General features: G+C 34.2%; 1 protein-coding gene across 3 annotated transcripts; it reads right to left on the bottom strand.

The window, feature by feature from the left end:
* Positions 1-2576: 2576 nt before the first annotated feature.
* On the bottom strand, positions 2577-12025 carry LOC127847652 (A disintegrin and metalloproteinase with thrombospondin motifs adt-1-like). 3 transcript variants are annotated; one of them, XM_052379703.1, is made up of 10 exons: positions 11944-12025; positions 11548-11592; positions 10871-10950; positions 9925-9993; positions 9517-9646; positions 9215-9337; positions 8713-8883; positions 5306-5482; positions 4931-5092; positions 2577-3378 (listed from the first exon to the last, which is right to left on the bottom strand). In XM_052379703.1, exons 1-10 carry the CDS (start codon positions 11957-11959, stop codon positions 2969-2971), a joined length of 1383 nt encoding a protein of 460 aa, XP_052235663.1. In that variant the 5' UTR covers positions 11960-12025; the 3' UTR covers positions 2577-2968. The 3 variants fall into 3 exon arrangements, with proteins under 3 accessions (XP_052235663.1, XP_052235662.1, XP_052235664.1); XM_052379702.1 differs by having other exon boundaries at positions 11548-11607; positions 11944-11984; XM_052379704.1 differs by lacking the exon at positions 11944-12025 and having other exon boundaries at positions 9925-10120.
* Between the last annotated feature and the right edge of the window lie 2681 nt (positions 12026-14706).

Below are 14706 nucleotides of genomic sequence, written 5' to 3'. Positions count from 1 at the left end.
TAAACAATAACAGTTATCAACAAAGTCGAGAAAAAATTGTGAGGGTGAATATAAAGTACACCATTTGTATTCATGAGCAAAATATTTTGACACTTGTTCGTAATTTCATTTCATCGTTCCTCAAAATGTTGTAAGTCTGTTTCTCTGGTCTTCTTCCTCCCACTGAGTAATTAAATGGTAATTACCGTAATTGCTCTATGTTTTCGTACACTTTAAAATAATTATTTTTATTCGTGTCCGAAATCTTAGATACGAAAAATATTCTCAAAATACAGGTGTCCGAAAACTTAGAGTCGAAAATTGAATTGTTCGAAAATAGCGTTCATTGTATCAACGACTACCGGTCATAGCACGCGCTTGTAAAATACCATATAGAATAAATTACAGTAATGTTTGCATTGCATTTTAAATATTTTAATGCTCAATTTATTTGACAGAAAGTTACTACCAGGTTGTACTTTGGCCAACGAGTTCAAAGAAGAGCATGTGATGTACCGAAACTCGCTAGTATGAACCTGAAATTAACGCAATAAAAAAGCAAACTATGAATTCTTTGTTTGTTCGTTTCCGATAGTTGTTGTCTTACACCTTCTATTGGTCGTAAAGCTTGCAATAGGGTGCACCACACTTTGAAGCGTTAATTATTTGTCACAGCTATTTTACTGAGAATTGGCAATACCATTGCGGTAGATAATTGAACTTGTTAATTGGCACTACCACTGATAATTGTCATAACGCTTATGCTATCGGGCGAAATCAATGTTTAATACCGGTTTACAAGGTTATTTACTCAATAATGCAAATGTAATGGTCCGTTGCCCTCAGGCATGCAACTGCCACGTTTTAGGATGTTAATCCGGTTGTGAAACCCCATGATCGAAGTGTCATTAGATATCGAAAACAGGACCGAAATTTGGTAAAATAGCGCTGTAAAATATACTGTCCGAAAACTTAGAGATATTAATTATGGACGAAAACTCGTGTGTCCGAAAATAAGAGTCACGAAAAATTATTATTTTGCTAAAAAGGGGTGTCCGAAAACTTAGAGTGTCCGAAAACATAGAGTATTTACGGTAAATTGAATGCATTTGAGTTTCCCTAATTATTGTTTACTTTGAGTTACAATTCTATGAGGTTAAATTTTATTTACACTTACATGTATCATGAATACTGCTGGGCCAAGTGTGAGGTTGAGCGCTCTTAAACCGGTTTAAAACCCCAGTGCTATGCATTGACCGTTCCAAGGCGGTGGCCCCAGCTTTATTGTTCTATGCGTGTATGTTGTTTCGTATTGTGCTGTTTCAAACTGTTTTGTAAATTGGTCTGCGCAAGGGATGTAACAGGTTAAGCCCATGGTTCGTTATTAAGGATAAACGAGCAAATATTCTCACCGGACCCATGCATTGCAGAGTTAAGTCTTCTTTATTTAAAAAATGAGGTTCTGTTCGGGCGTTAGGTTATATGTGAAAGAATCATACAGGTCTAGTCATTCGGTTGACCATGTTGTGGTAGCACCATCGAAGCTGCCTACTCGTTGAGATCCGACCCACTTATATGGTGAGTGTCCACCTCACAATAATGCACCAGAAGACAATTATTCCGTTTGTACTCTTTAATTTTAAGAGCGTACGGCATGTTGAAAACATTGATAATTCGAGATATGACCTTAGCTGTTGGTAGTCAAATAATGATGATGATTACGGTGATAATGATGTTTGAGGTTGTGCTGGTTATGGTACGTGATGTAAATGTTTTCAAATCATAACATGTGGGACACCTACTTTTATTTCATTATTCTCGTTCTGGGCAGACACATGTGACACATTTAACACGTGTGATTTTAATATAACACATACGGGTAAGATATGGGTTACATATTCGAACAGTGACATATTCAATGGGCTTAGTAATCCTGCGTTTGAGAACATAGACGTCCTGCATAATATCGCGCATTTGTGTTTCAACGCTCTAACGCGATTTCCGTAACCCATTTATGCCTAGTTGACTCTCCCATCCTTCCAAATTGGATCAATTTATTTCTAAAATTAGGGATGTCTATATTTAGAATATTTCTTACAGAAATTCCTTGAAGCAAACAGCGCAGACCCTGATGAGACTCCGCATCATGCGGCGTCTCATCTGGGTCTACGCCGTTTGACAAGGCCTTTTTTGGACGCTAGGCATAAATGGGTAAAAAACTGCTCTTGATTGAAATAATTCAATCATTTTTGAGAACAATATATATTACAATATATATGACTTGCACTCCGATTCTGTTTATCGAATGGCGTCATGTTTTTACGGTTGAAATATAAACCGTGCTGTTGGAAAACCGTTTTTGATGCATATACGTAAAGTATCTTCCTAGAGTAACCGTATAGTCTAATCGGGGACGAAATTTTCTGCGTAAATGGATTTTTGTTCAGAAGCGACTCAGTTTAAATGAAAACTGCTATAAAGTGTCGTCCCTGATTTGTGAAAACTGCTATAAAGTGTAAAGTGTCGTCCCTGATTTGCAGATCGCGACTCGTGTATTTTTAAGCTCCGAACAAATCATGGTATGTACAAATACGGAATTATAAAGTTGTGCTCAGCACTTTATTCAACTGAGTATACAATAAAGCGAAACATTCATGTTGTCCACGAACGTTTAATTGCCCTTCTTTAATGTAAATAAAGTAAAGTAAAAAGAAAAATCAGCGTATAAGAAATTTAAGTGACAATTTCATTCAATTCTATATTCAATATAATACAAATTAAATGTATGCAACGAGCTTCACGCAAGCGTTGGCCATTTACTTGTCGAAAGTGGCTTCTATTATATTTAAATCCACTAAGTGAGTGTCCCAAACTGAAAATTTAGTCTACACAGCATTACACGTAGACTTTTTAAGTATAATAAATGATTCAGACGCGTTTTTTTTCAAGTGCAATTTACATAAGGTAAAACTCTTAGTTATTGTATCATCTAAATTTCTTGAGTAAGCGCCCCCGTAAAAAAGGTCCAGATATTAGAATCTTCATACAAGGTTGTTGAATCGGACTGTACGATCATATGCACCCATACGTGCTCATTTTTGCTCAGCTCTACGTGTGTTGATGCGGAGCCGCAACTTGTACCTGGTCCATTCCGATAACTTGTCATAATACGAGTTGTGTTGTTCATAGAAGCGTCCCCTTTCATAATAGAATAGTTTGCATATTTATTTGCGTAAGTGCAGATCTGTGCAGCAAATGAGTAAATGCCGTCCACTGGAGCTGTAAAATGTCCAGTGCTTGAACTGTATGCATTTCCTTCGTTGAGAACGATTGTTGGAAACGCACCAACATTATTCGCAATAGTGTTGACCCCATGCGCGATGAATGCCACAGTTGTACCTGCAATATGGTCGTTATATAAATATGTTGCAAAATCTACATAATAACAAGATTAGAAGTTGTGCTTTATAATCTTACTCGTATAACCACATGACTCAGAAATGTGCATGTGCTTTTGTTTATAAAACAATAATAAAATATTAAGAGTTTCTTTAAGTTTGTGTTTGCCACAAGGTGAGAAAATTGTGCGACCTTTCTTGGACTCAAACCCAGAACACCCCGTTGTCAGGGCGAGTGCTGTCCCGACTGACCTAATCGGGTGCCACTCAACTTCTCCCCTTACGTGACAAATTTCATACCGTGACATTTGCATTCAAATAAGTTATTATATCAGAGATAATACACGTAAGCTATGTTCTCATTAGTATACAATTTAAAAAATAAATTGATTTATTTTTAGAAGCGCTCATATATAGAAATTTTAAAATGCACTGTCCTAATAGCTAACTCCTTACAACGGTTAAAATATGAGATGCTTCGGTTTAGTTTATGGCACCATACGTTGAAATTGCTGCGTAAAAAGGTGTTTTAATTTCATTATAATTAATATTTATTAAATCTAATTGATATGATATTGGTAACACTGAGGCAAATATTCAATACACGTTGGCGAAACGAATCAATCGCCGGAACTGTTGAAGTCCCGTTGATTACAAACAATAAGTTAAAAAATGATAGAAGTATAAAACGTATAGGACATTAGATCCAGTAAGAGCAACTATATTCCTTTGGATGATGCTTACACATGATATCCTCAACAATTCCAAGATATATCATTGCATGGCAAAAACTATACATTAATAAAATAAATACATTTTATTATACTTTATAACTTCTGGCATCAGTATCGGAATGAAAAAAAAATAGTCGAAATTAACACATTAAAACTCACACCCAAACTACTTCGTACATGTTAAGCAGTAATTTTCACCAATAGTCGTTTAGTTAAAAATATTTCGTTATGTTATTATACTTTTAAAGTGATGCTCGATTGATTGCATGTGATAAGCATAATATAATTTAGATTCCAAAGTATGTTGTGGCCTCATTTTTTTGTTTTACTCATCATATATGACGAAGCAGCTTTAAATGTGGTAAATATTAATCATACCCAGGTATTAAACTCATTTCTCATATTGGCGACACATTTTAATGCACACTCATGACGCCGCTATCTTGAATTTGTAACATTTTTGTAAACAACTATGTTTTTTTTTCATTTTTGAATATGGAGAGGTTGCACATTTCTCGCAACTTTGAATCATAGCGTTACCAGATCTGAATAATTATGTTATAGTCTTTTGAAAGAAGTCACGCTTATGCGATGTGTTCCAACTATTATTCTTATGGTGTATTCCTTTAAGATTTGATTTAAAATTGTGTTCCAGGGAAATTACGCTGTGTTCCACAAGCATTCACAATATTTCAATACCCATCAGTAATTTGTATCCATTTCCAATGCAGAAGATTTAATCAATACGTCATAAATTGCTTATTAATTTTAACATCAACAGCCTTCTAAAATAAACAACAAATATTATTTGAAACCCACATGGTCTGTTTACACACACAGCAAACGCCTCCGTGTTTCCGTCACAGGCCTTCCCGTAGGCAGAGGGACTTGGGTTGGTACAGGTTCGGTTCCGAAGCTTCAGACCCACTCCACATGTGACTGAACAGCCCTGATAAGAACCCCAGCTGGACCAGCCACCATCTTCGAAATATTTGGAAAACTTTAGTTTTTTTTACTGGCTATCGATCGTTACACTTTTGCAAACACCGTTTTCAAAAAGGTCATATATGTGTGCATGAAGCATAATTGAAACTAATTATATGAATGTTGTCACATTTAAAAGCAAATTAGTTTGAGTATTGTTCTAAACGGTAGATAGCAATTGTAAATTTGATTAAAGAGACGAACACTTACTTCTGGTATAACAAGGGTCTGTAAGACAAACTGTATATTGACTTGGATTTCCGACACAATAGTCTCCAGACCGGTCTGGTTTAGGATTGGTGCACGTTCTTGTCCTCTCCCTTAGACCCACGTCACATGTGACAGAGCAACCTAACCACGCGGACCATTCCGACCAGTTGCCGTGCACTAAAGCGTAGACAGAGAGAGATCAGTCGTATTTGTTTCAGATCCTTAAGATGTTGATAGAATCTAACGAAATCGTATAGTAGTTAAGATTCAAATAACCCTTCAGATACAAAATAATCTTTAGCGTCCAATCAAACTGCCATTTCGGGAACAATACTTGTAGACGGTAGTTGCTTAATCTGCTTCTTTTTTCCAAATGATCTTTGGGAATAAATCATGTACGAGTCATCTTAAATGTCTAGCATTCACGTTAGTTTTGTACTTAGATTTATATTCTTTCTACCATTTTTTTAAAAGTCATAACATACAATGGCTCTTTTTCAACATGTGAAATCATGAGATGCAGTCAGCAATTCCGCGGATATTATAATGACATAAATTTGCAGACGGTTTTAAAGCGCTTTTAGAGATACTTTCGTTTTATCCATTGTAAACACCTTCCTTGAATGATCAAGTGTAGGTTTACATAAAATATATTTATTTAGTTATTGACTTAAAGTATAGCATACATGCACAACTAACGAGCAAATATATAAAACTATATTGACTATTAAAAGACATTTCAATTAATGTTTTCTTTGAAATAACGCAGGATTTCTTTCGGTAAAAAAATCAAACAATAAAAAAATAATGAACTAAATATAATTTTGACGTTTGTCTTATAGCCCACATTCTACTATGCTTAAACGTGTATTCAAACTTTAGTACAGCACATTATCCAGTCAACTGCTTACTAAGCAATATGGATTTTTATCGAAACTCAAAGTGATAACGACTTTCAAGATGATTTAAATACGTTTGTTGCGAGCATATTGTATTTCCCGGACATGATATCATATATGTGTTTTGTATGTTTTAACTATTAACTCATATCTATCGATAAAGTTTCTCATTTTTAGTTCGTCTAAAGATAATGTGATCATGTGAAAAAATCACACAAAAACTTAAGTGTCTAGCTTTGTTTTGTTTCATTTTGAGATTTATGCTGCACCCACGATAACATTAAAACTGCATTAAAATTGCTAAATTTCTACATGTGTACTAATAACTAGTAAAACATAAAACTTGCAACGTTTCACAATTGTGTAAGCGTTTGTGCACATAATCGATATTATATGCAACAAACTTCACAAATATAATACATTACAGTACATATATGTTTAAACAATAGTTATTTAAATAAAACCTCTGCGGCCTATTCAATCTTTACAACAACTTTATTGTACAGCCACGTATTTGAGATTCAAAAAAGTTCCTAATAATAGAATTTGGTCAATCTTCTAAAATATATTTGTCTGCATGGACTCATAATGAAAGAAATTGCTTTTATGTGCATACTATATTTTAGCAAATAAAAAGATCATTGTTTAGAGTTATCAAACATTTTTTTATCTGAAACGACATTCCTTTAAAAAAAATCGGCAAAAGGGGCCTTTTCACGTTTGGGTAAACTGACAAAGTTGAAAAAAGTTGTTTCAGATTCGCAAATTTTAGTTATGATATTTGTGAGGAAACAGTATGACTGAACATTAGCCATGCTCTAACATAGCAATTATATGCATTTTTTTACGATTTAAAAACTTGAAAATTATTAAGCGTTGCAACGCTAAACCAATTAATAATTTGGAGAGTTCTGTTGTTGTCGTTATATTTTGTGAAACTACGAAGATTGCTTATATTAAGTATAAAATACGACTGACATTTTATCTGGAAGGATGGCCGAGTGGTATTAGTGGTAGAAATTTTCTCTAGGACTCCAGGGGTCAGTGGTTTGAGCCCTGCTGAGGGTTACCTTTTTTTCTTTTTAAAATTGTATTCTTGATATTTTAAATTTTTTTTTACTGGAGCTTTTGAGATCCATTGTTTACTTTTATCAATATAAAGCATTTAATGACAAACTTTAAAACATGCGAAATCTGTGAAAAGGCCCCTTTAACACTTCGGGGTTGTCCTTGAAAACAAGCAAAAGTAGTTGCACATCAAAATATCATAATAACAGACTATGTATGGTTATATGGTTGACATCTCCTCGATGTATTTATATTTTCAAGGCATGTTTAAGGGACCTTTTCACGTTTTGGTAAATTGAACAAAATTTAAAATATTTGTTTCATATTCGCAAATTTTTGTAGAAGTTTTGATATTTGTTAGGAAACAGTAATAGTGAACATTTACCATGCTCTAAATTATCCATTTTATGCATCATGTGACGATTTAAACACCTGAAAATTATAAAGCGTTGCAATGAGAAATGATTGAATAATTGGGAGAGTTCGGTTGTTGCTATATATTCTTAACACTACAAGGATTGCTTATATAAATAATAAAATACATTAATCATTGTATGGGCACGGATGGCCGATTGGTCTAAGCATTAGACTTTTACTCGAGGAGTCAGTGGTTCGAGCCCAGTTGATGGTTATGTTTTTCTTTCTTTAATTTTATTCGTGTTTTTTTCTGGAGCCTTTTAGATCCAATGTGTACATTTATCAATATTAAGCGCTTAATGACAAACTTCAATATTTGCCAAAACCTGTGAAAAGTTCCTTTTAAAGGGACTTGTTCAAAGATTATTGAAATGATTGAGTTACTTTGAATGATTTTGTTGTTTATGACAATTTTGTTACGTAGCGTCAAGTCCTTAAATCAAGTATAGCATATTTGGATATAGCAGTCAGGATGGCCGAGTGGTGAATGTTAAGGTCGTATTATCCAAGTCTTTTTATCCACTGGGGATAAAACCTGATCTTTTTCTTTTCTTATTAAGTCTTTAATTCTTTTATTATATTAGAAACGCTTCAGTTCATTGGTTTTCATCTTGCAGTTTTAAGGCATTTACTGACACACTTAAAAAAATACCCCATTCTGACAAACCCTTTAAGCTGCCTCTATAATTGTAAGCTACAGAGTCGTCTAATAAATAAATGTATTAAGGTAACAAATACCGATATTTTTGCAAATGCATTGGAGTAATTTCACTGATAATGACTATCGTCTTAAACGTTATTACGATATGTGTTCATTAATATTTGTTGGTAATAACTATTAAGTATCGGCGAATTGAAGCAAGAAGCATTTTAATTAGTGCAAAATGACCCTCCAGATAATACAACAGTCCAGCTTTTGATATTTATGGTAAATGTTTCATAATTATATATATATATGGCTTACTATAATTTACTATGAACATTCAGGATACCCATATTAAATTATAAGAACTTAACCCAAACCTGGACAGAGCTGGTTAGAGCATAATTTAGTTTGAACAGCTGGTCCACTGCAGTTGAGTCCGCCATTACTTGGGGACGGGTTTGTACAGCTGCGTGCTCGTGTCTGAGTTCCGTTTTCACAGCTGACACTACATGAAGCCCAGGTCCCCCATTCTGCCCAATTGCCATCCACTGTAAAACAACGTTATTACGGCGGTAGTGTTTGTATTGTTATTAACACCTTTAACAACAACAAATGGAAATATAAATGTAAACATCTGTTACATTGACAAATATTAATATGTTTGTGACTAAATCAAGTATACGGAATATCAAATTTGGAATATAATTTATAGTATCAATATGTGATCTATATCATCTATTATCTATTTCATCTTTACATTATATTTATAATCTATATACATGTAGTACCTATATCATTTATATATTATCACAAACAAAAAGAAATGTAAATATAAAAATATACAACTGTTACATAAACAAACATTATTTTTTTACTTACCGAGCTGGCACAATCCACAGAACTTTGGGCAAGTCGTTTTAACATGATGCACGTCAGCACATACGTTAAAAAGGGAGTTCAGCCGAGCACAGTCCAGTGTGGGATCGTCAACGCACGCCGATGCTGAGATTGAAAACAGGATTTCGATAATACGCGAATGGTGGTCACGTATATTTTCAAAGTATGGGATATTCGTCTACGTACACTGTTTTACGAAATTTGTTATGTAAAAATATATTGTTTGTGAAACTTTAAACTTCGACTGATTTTGAATGACTTAATGCTATCAGTTGTTTACTCACGCTTTCTGTGAGCACATAATTGGTCATTGCAGCTGCTCGTGCTGCAACACTCGTGGCAGGCGTAATGCTGTCTTCTCTGGATGGAACGACCGATGATTGCACCAGTGTCTACACCAGATGAGCTGCACAACTACATTTTTGTCACAAAATTAAAAATGCATTAATTATCAAATATACGGAAATTTAATTTAGCATACGCTTCACTCCAATATGTGTCATAAATACATACTATATTATTAAAAAGATCGTCAACTCGTGCGACAAGCACTTAATAAGGGCAGGATGTAAATAACAATATGTTTCGGGTGGTACATTTATTGAATATAATAATAAATAAATGAGACTGAAATATTCCAATAATACAATTCATTTTTTATTAAAGAAAAAAACAACATTTTTAAAAAGTACCTGATTGTTTTGGCACCCCATGTTGTACCGTTCATTGTTGCTATCGTGGACAGTTTGCAAAAAGCAGGATTGGTGAAATAAAACAATCTGGCATCCAGAACAGTATAATCACTGATCACAATTCATATACACGCAATCTTCAGCTTATTTAGACAACACACATGAATACATTTGTCTCTCCACCAATCTAATTTTACTAACAAATAATCTATATGTGTTATCTTTATACACGAGTCTATTAGAGAATAGAACTACATCCCAGTTTAAACCAAACTGTTTAGGAAAACCCATAACGACACAGTGAACAACATCCAAAACGTATTTATGAATTCATAAATACGCAGTCCTTAACAACGTATCAATGATTTAAGAGCTTTTGTGAATAGTTGATAATATTCTAAATTTAACTGGTATAAGAAATATTCTTTTATATATGACATTAAGGTAGAAATTTCAGTACAGCATTATTTTCTACCGGAAGCCTTTTGGAAAGCTAAGAGTCCATACACAGTTGTGTTATATCAGTGTATCTTAGTAAGGATTTTTTCTCGAACGAAATAATATAACACAAATCAATTACAAATCACAAATTGCTTATTATTGTATTTAAATTATATCGCTTAGGAGGTATCACATATTGATCTAGTCATTTGTGTTATGGTGCTGTTTTTTTCTACATAATTTAGCTTTCAATCATCGTGAAAAGACAATTAATCAACATGTCGGACAAGCTTTCAATCTTTAACGTGTTATCCATTTATCAACATTTGTATTGTTGCTTCAAATACATTTTTGACCCACCCTTAAACAGGAACAATCTGTAGACGCCAAATGAATATCTTTTAGATAATGATCATGAACCCATGTAAACTTTTACCCTTAAAAAAACAATAACGGGACAATATAAAGTATGTCTATCTAACTGTCATCATCGTTAAGCACCAACCTGGCCATTTGAGCATTGACTTGTGTTAGTACACGCATGTGGGTCACCTATGTTTTGACAGTTGAAACATTCCAGGCATTCTGAAATAAATTATAGACGTCACCATGTAGCGTTGAATTATACGCCTTTATTTAAATGATATATAAAAGTGAATTCTGACTGGCACATGTGGTTTTATCACATGCCATACCATGTTTCCCAAGTAATATAACCATTACGAATATTTTTATCTTACACATGTGTAATATACTTTTTAATCGTTTTCATTGGCTTATGTTCGTTCGAATGACCAAAGGCATTTTGTTTAATTGCTGAAATGACGTTGCAGCGTCAAATGACGTCACGAAATTTAAACAACATTCGGGATATATCATTATGTTTGCGTAAATATTTATTTAATTTGCTCATGTAAAAGCATGTGATAAAAAAGATCTGACACTCGTTGTCATTTCATTCCATATTTTGTTAACTCATCCAGGAAATTCGTTAGTAAGCTCGCCAAAGGCTCGCTTACTTACAAAATTCCTGAACTCGTTTAATAAAATATGGTATGATATGACAAATCCTTCCAGATCCTTTATATATCAGATATATGTTATTTATTTGTTTAAAAAACAACTTTAATAGTATGTTCGAATATTTCAGAAGTATTTTATTCATTTGACAATTTAACCTACCAGATAACTCTGCGGTTAACAGCACCCCAACAAAAATCACACAACCTGAAAAATGCGAACCTTTAACTGGCACATTAAAATGTCTTATCAATACTGTTAGATCTAAAATTCAATGCACAAACAATACATCATTTTAAACTTTGCCTATTATTAGTGACACAAGTATGTGCACTGATAGATCAGCTATCCAAAGAAAAGTATGAGATGGTAAACCGACCGCCATGGAATTATTGAAAACTGTTGAAAGCGAAACTTCCATCGATACGAACACACAAACAATTAAACTATATGTCATATAATGTTTATCAGTTTAATATTTCGAATTAAATCAAGAAGATATTTATTAAGAAGGTTGATACGATTTATTCTTATAAATAATTATAAGCATGAACTTACCAATATGCATGGTCATTCGTCGTTAAAATGTTTAATATTGTGACTTGTACGGCGCCTTATTTATAGCTGAACGACATGTAAACCCCCCAACTTTTATGACCTCGCCATAAGTGTAACTGATACGGTAACCAAATTTAGCCACGCAGATTATAACTTGATCTAGAATATCTTGGTCGATTTTTGTTCAGCACGCCATGAACTAAACAGGCAACAGTACGTTTGACAAATGAAATAAACCCCAGCAAAATTCGAAATAAATTGTGGGATCGTAATGTTGTGAGATTGCGTTTTTGTTTTCATAGTCTCCAAAATTCTGTCATGAAAACATAAATTAGTCGTGTTCTGAGAAATCTGGGCATATTGCATGTGCGTAAAGTGTCGTCCCAGATAAGCCTGTGCAGTCCGCACAGGCCAATCAAGGACGACACTTTCCGCCTTAACTTGATTTTCGTGTAGAAGAGATTTACTTTAAACGTAAAATACCATAAAAGCGGAAAGTGTCGTCCCTGATTAGCCTGTTCCCACTACACAGGCTAATCTGGCATGACACGTAACGCACATGCATTAAGCCCAGTTTTCTCAGAACACGACTCAAATTATCGTATTGTTTGTATCTTCTTAATGGAAGCAATACAGAAAATGAAGTAGTGGAAACATTTATTTCTTACTTAATTGCATATTAATAACAATGATTCTTTATTCTCGCTATGGCCATGCTAAAAAGCTAAAACAATTAAATCAGAAAAGCAATGATGGTTTAAGAACTTGTTTGTTCCGGTTGATGCATGATAATCTTGACCTTTCAAGTGGGAACCTCTTTAAATTACAAAACCACTGAGCGAAAAAAAAGAAGCCAGTACATTTGAAACCTTTAAATCAGAAAAGCAAACTTATTCAAATACAGTCGAAACTGACCTAACGGCCACCTGAATTTACCGGTCACCTGCAGACAACGGTCAGTCTGGAATCCCCCCGACGGAAAACACTCTATATTACACCTGAATTTAACGGCCACCTGTCCATAACGGCCAACGGCCACTATATTCAACTCCGAAAATTCATATTTGAACTGAAATCAACGGTCACGCGTCAATCGTCTCGAGTCGCGAAAATTAAAAACACTGCATATCATTTGTCCGTCTATTTTGCGGTTAAAGCGTTTGATAGCGGTAATTGCTTTTGATATTATAAAAGTGGCCCGCTGCGAGTAAACAAATATTAAGGTGTTGAGAAGGTTTGTTTTCCCGGGATTATTGTGGGGGTTTCTTCAACATAAAATATGTCAGAGTTTTTGACACGTTTAAAGTAATAATCGCTAATTAAATGACCGCTAATTAGTACATTGTACTTAAAATATTGAGTATCAATTTTAAAATAACATTTTCGGATCATTCTTTAAAAGAGCTTTCTAGCGTTCACATCACTTTTAAAAGCAATCGGAATAATAAATCACGGAATAACAATGAGTGGTGAACGTAAGTTCCTCACATTAGAGGAGCGAGTCAAGTGTTTGAAACTGTTTGAATCTGGAAAAAGTTCGCGTGTAATAGCAAGTGAGCTTTGTGTTCGACGAACGCAAGTGCAGAGTGTGCTTAAGCATAAGCGAGAAATTATGTAGGAGTATGAATCGAATGCAAATGTGAGTTTGAAGCGTTGTATTTTGTATGAGGTTGTTGAATAAAATGCTTTTTGTGTGATGTTTGCGTACGAATAAATTTTAACAAACTTTTTGCGTCTTTTTCTTATTAGAACGGTACAATATCACCGTACTATCGGTTTATGAAAGCGAATCCGCTTTTTAGACTTGTACGGACGTGACGTCAACGTCACGTGACAAGTTTTATTTATTGAATGATCAAGATGCATGTGTAAACAATTATACTAGCGTTGATAAAGTCATTGCTTTAGTTTAATAACAATATGAATTTAAATCAATCTATAAGATATTATTCTGTATTTTTCAATGAACGTAAATTCTGTTATTATGCTTAGTTAACGGCAATGAGCATTTGTTTAACACCGTATGCGAAAGACTGGGTGGGGTAACGACGTAGCAATACTACCAACTGACAAACCATCTTAAAATTGTGATCCGAATTCAACGGTCACCTGTGGACAACGGTCACTTTGGTCATTTCCCTTGACTGACCGCTGAATTCAGGTTTGACTGTACTCCTTTCCAATTTGAATAAGCCACATATATAAGTCCCATTCGTTATGATATTTTTCTGTTACCCATATCATAATAATGGAATGGACAGCAGTATGAGCGCTCAGCCGCTCTAACACTATTGTGGTTTACCTTCGATCCTATATTTGAATGTATTTACAACATAAGGTTGTTACAGATTATAAACCTTCTTCCAAAATCAGAATGGAATGACACGCTCTCAACTGGATGGTCACGTTAATCATGTTGTGGCTGACATACATAAATTATCATCTGTCAAAGCGATTTCGAAATATGTGGAATCTATGTCACGATCAACAATTATAGCCCAAATTTTACATAGATTCTTAATGCCAATGACCGACCAAGATAAGGTAATCACGAACAAAGGGGGCTAAAGTACGCATATTGATTGAATTTTATATCCAGCAATAAAGATCAACATAAACACATCAACAATACTTCTTGTACTACTACTACTACTACTACTACTACTACTACTACTACTACTACTACAACAACTACTACTACTACTACTACTACTACTACTACTACTACTACTACTACTACTACTACTACTACTACTACTACTA

The sequence above is a fragment of the Dreissena polymorpha genome, chromosome 10 (assembly GCF_020536995.1).
Source record: "Dreissena polymorpha isolate Duluth1 chromosome 10, UMN_Dpol_1.0, whole genome shotgun sequence".
Lineage (NCBI taxonomy): Eukaryota > Metazoa > Mollusca > Bivalvia > Myida > Dreissenidae > Dreissena > Dreissena polymorpha.
The sequence above is the reverse complement of the archived record's forward strand: the minus strand, read 5'-3'. Positions and strand labels throughout refer to the sequence as shown.

What these genes read in the sequence shown, in the direction of transcription:
- LOC127847652 (XM_052379702.1), bottom strand. An exon ending in GTCAATGCTCAAATGGCCAG is followed by an intron (nt 9,994 to 10,870) that starts GTTGGTGCTTAA and finishes TTATTTCACCAA; the next exon opens with TCCTGCTTTTTGCAAACTGT. An exon ending in CTGTGGATTGTGCCAGCTCG is followed by an intron (nt 8,884 to 9,214) that starts GTAAGTAAAAAA and finishes GTTGTTTTACAG; the next exon opens with TGGATGGCAATTGGGCAGAA.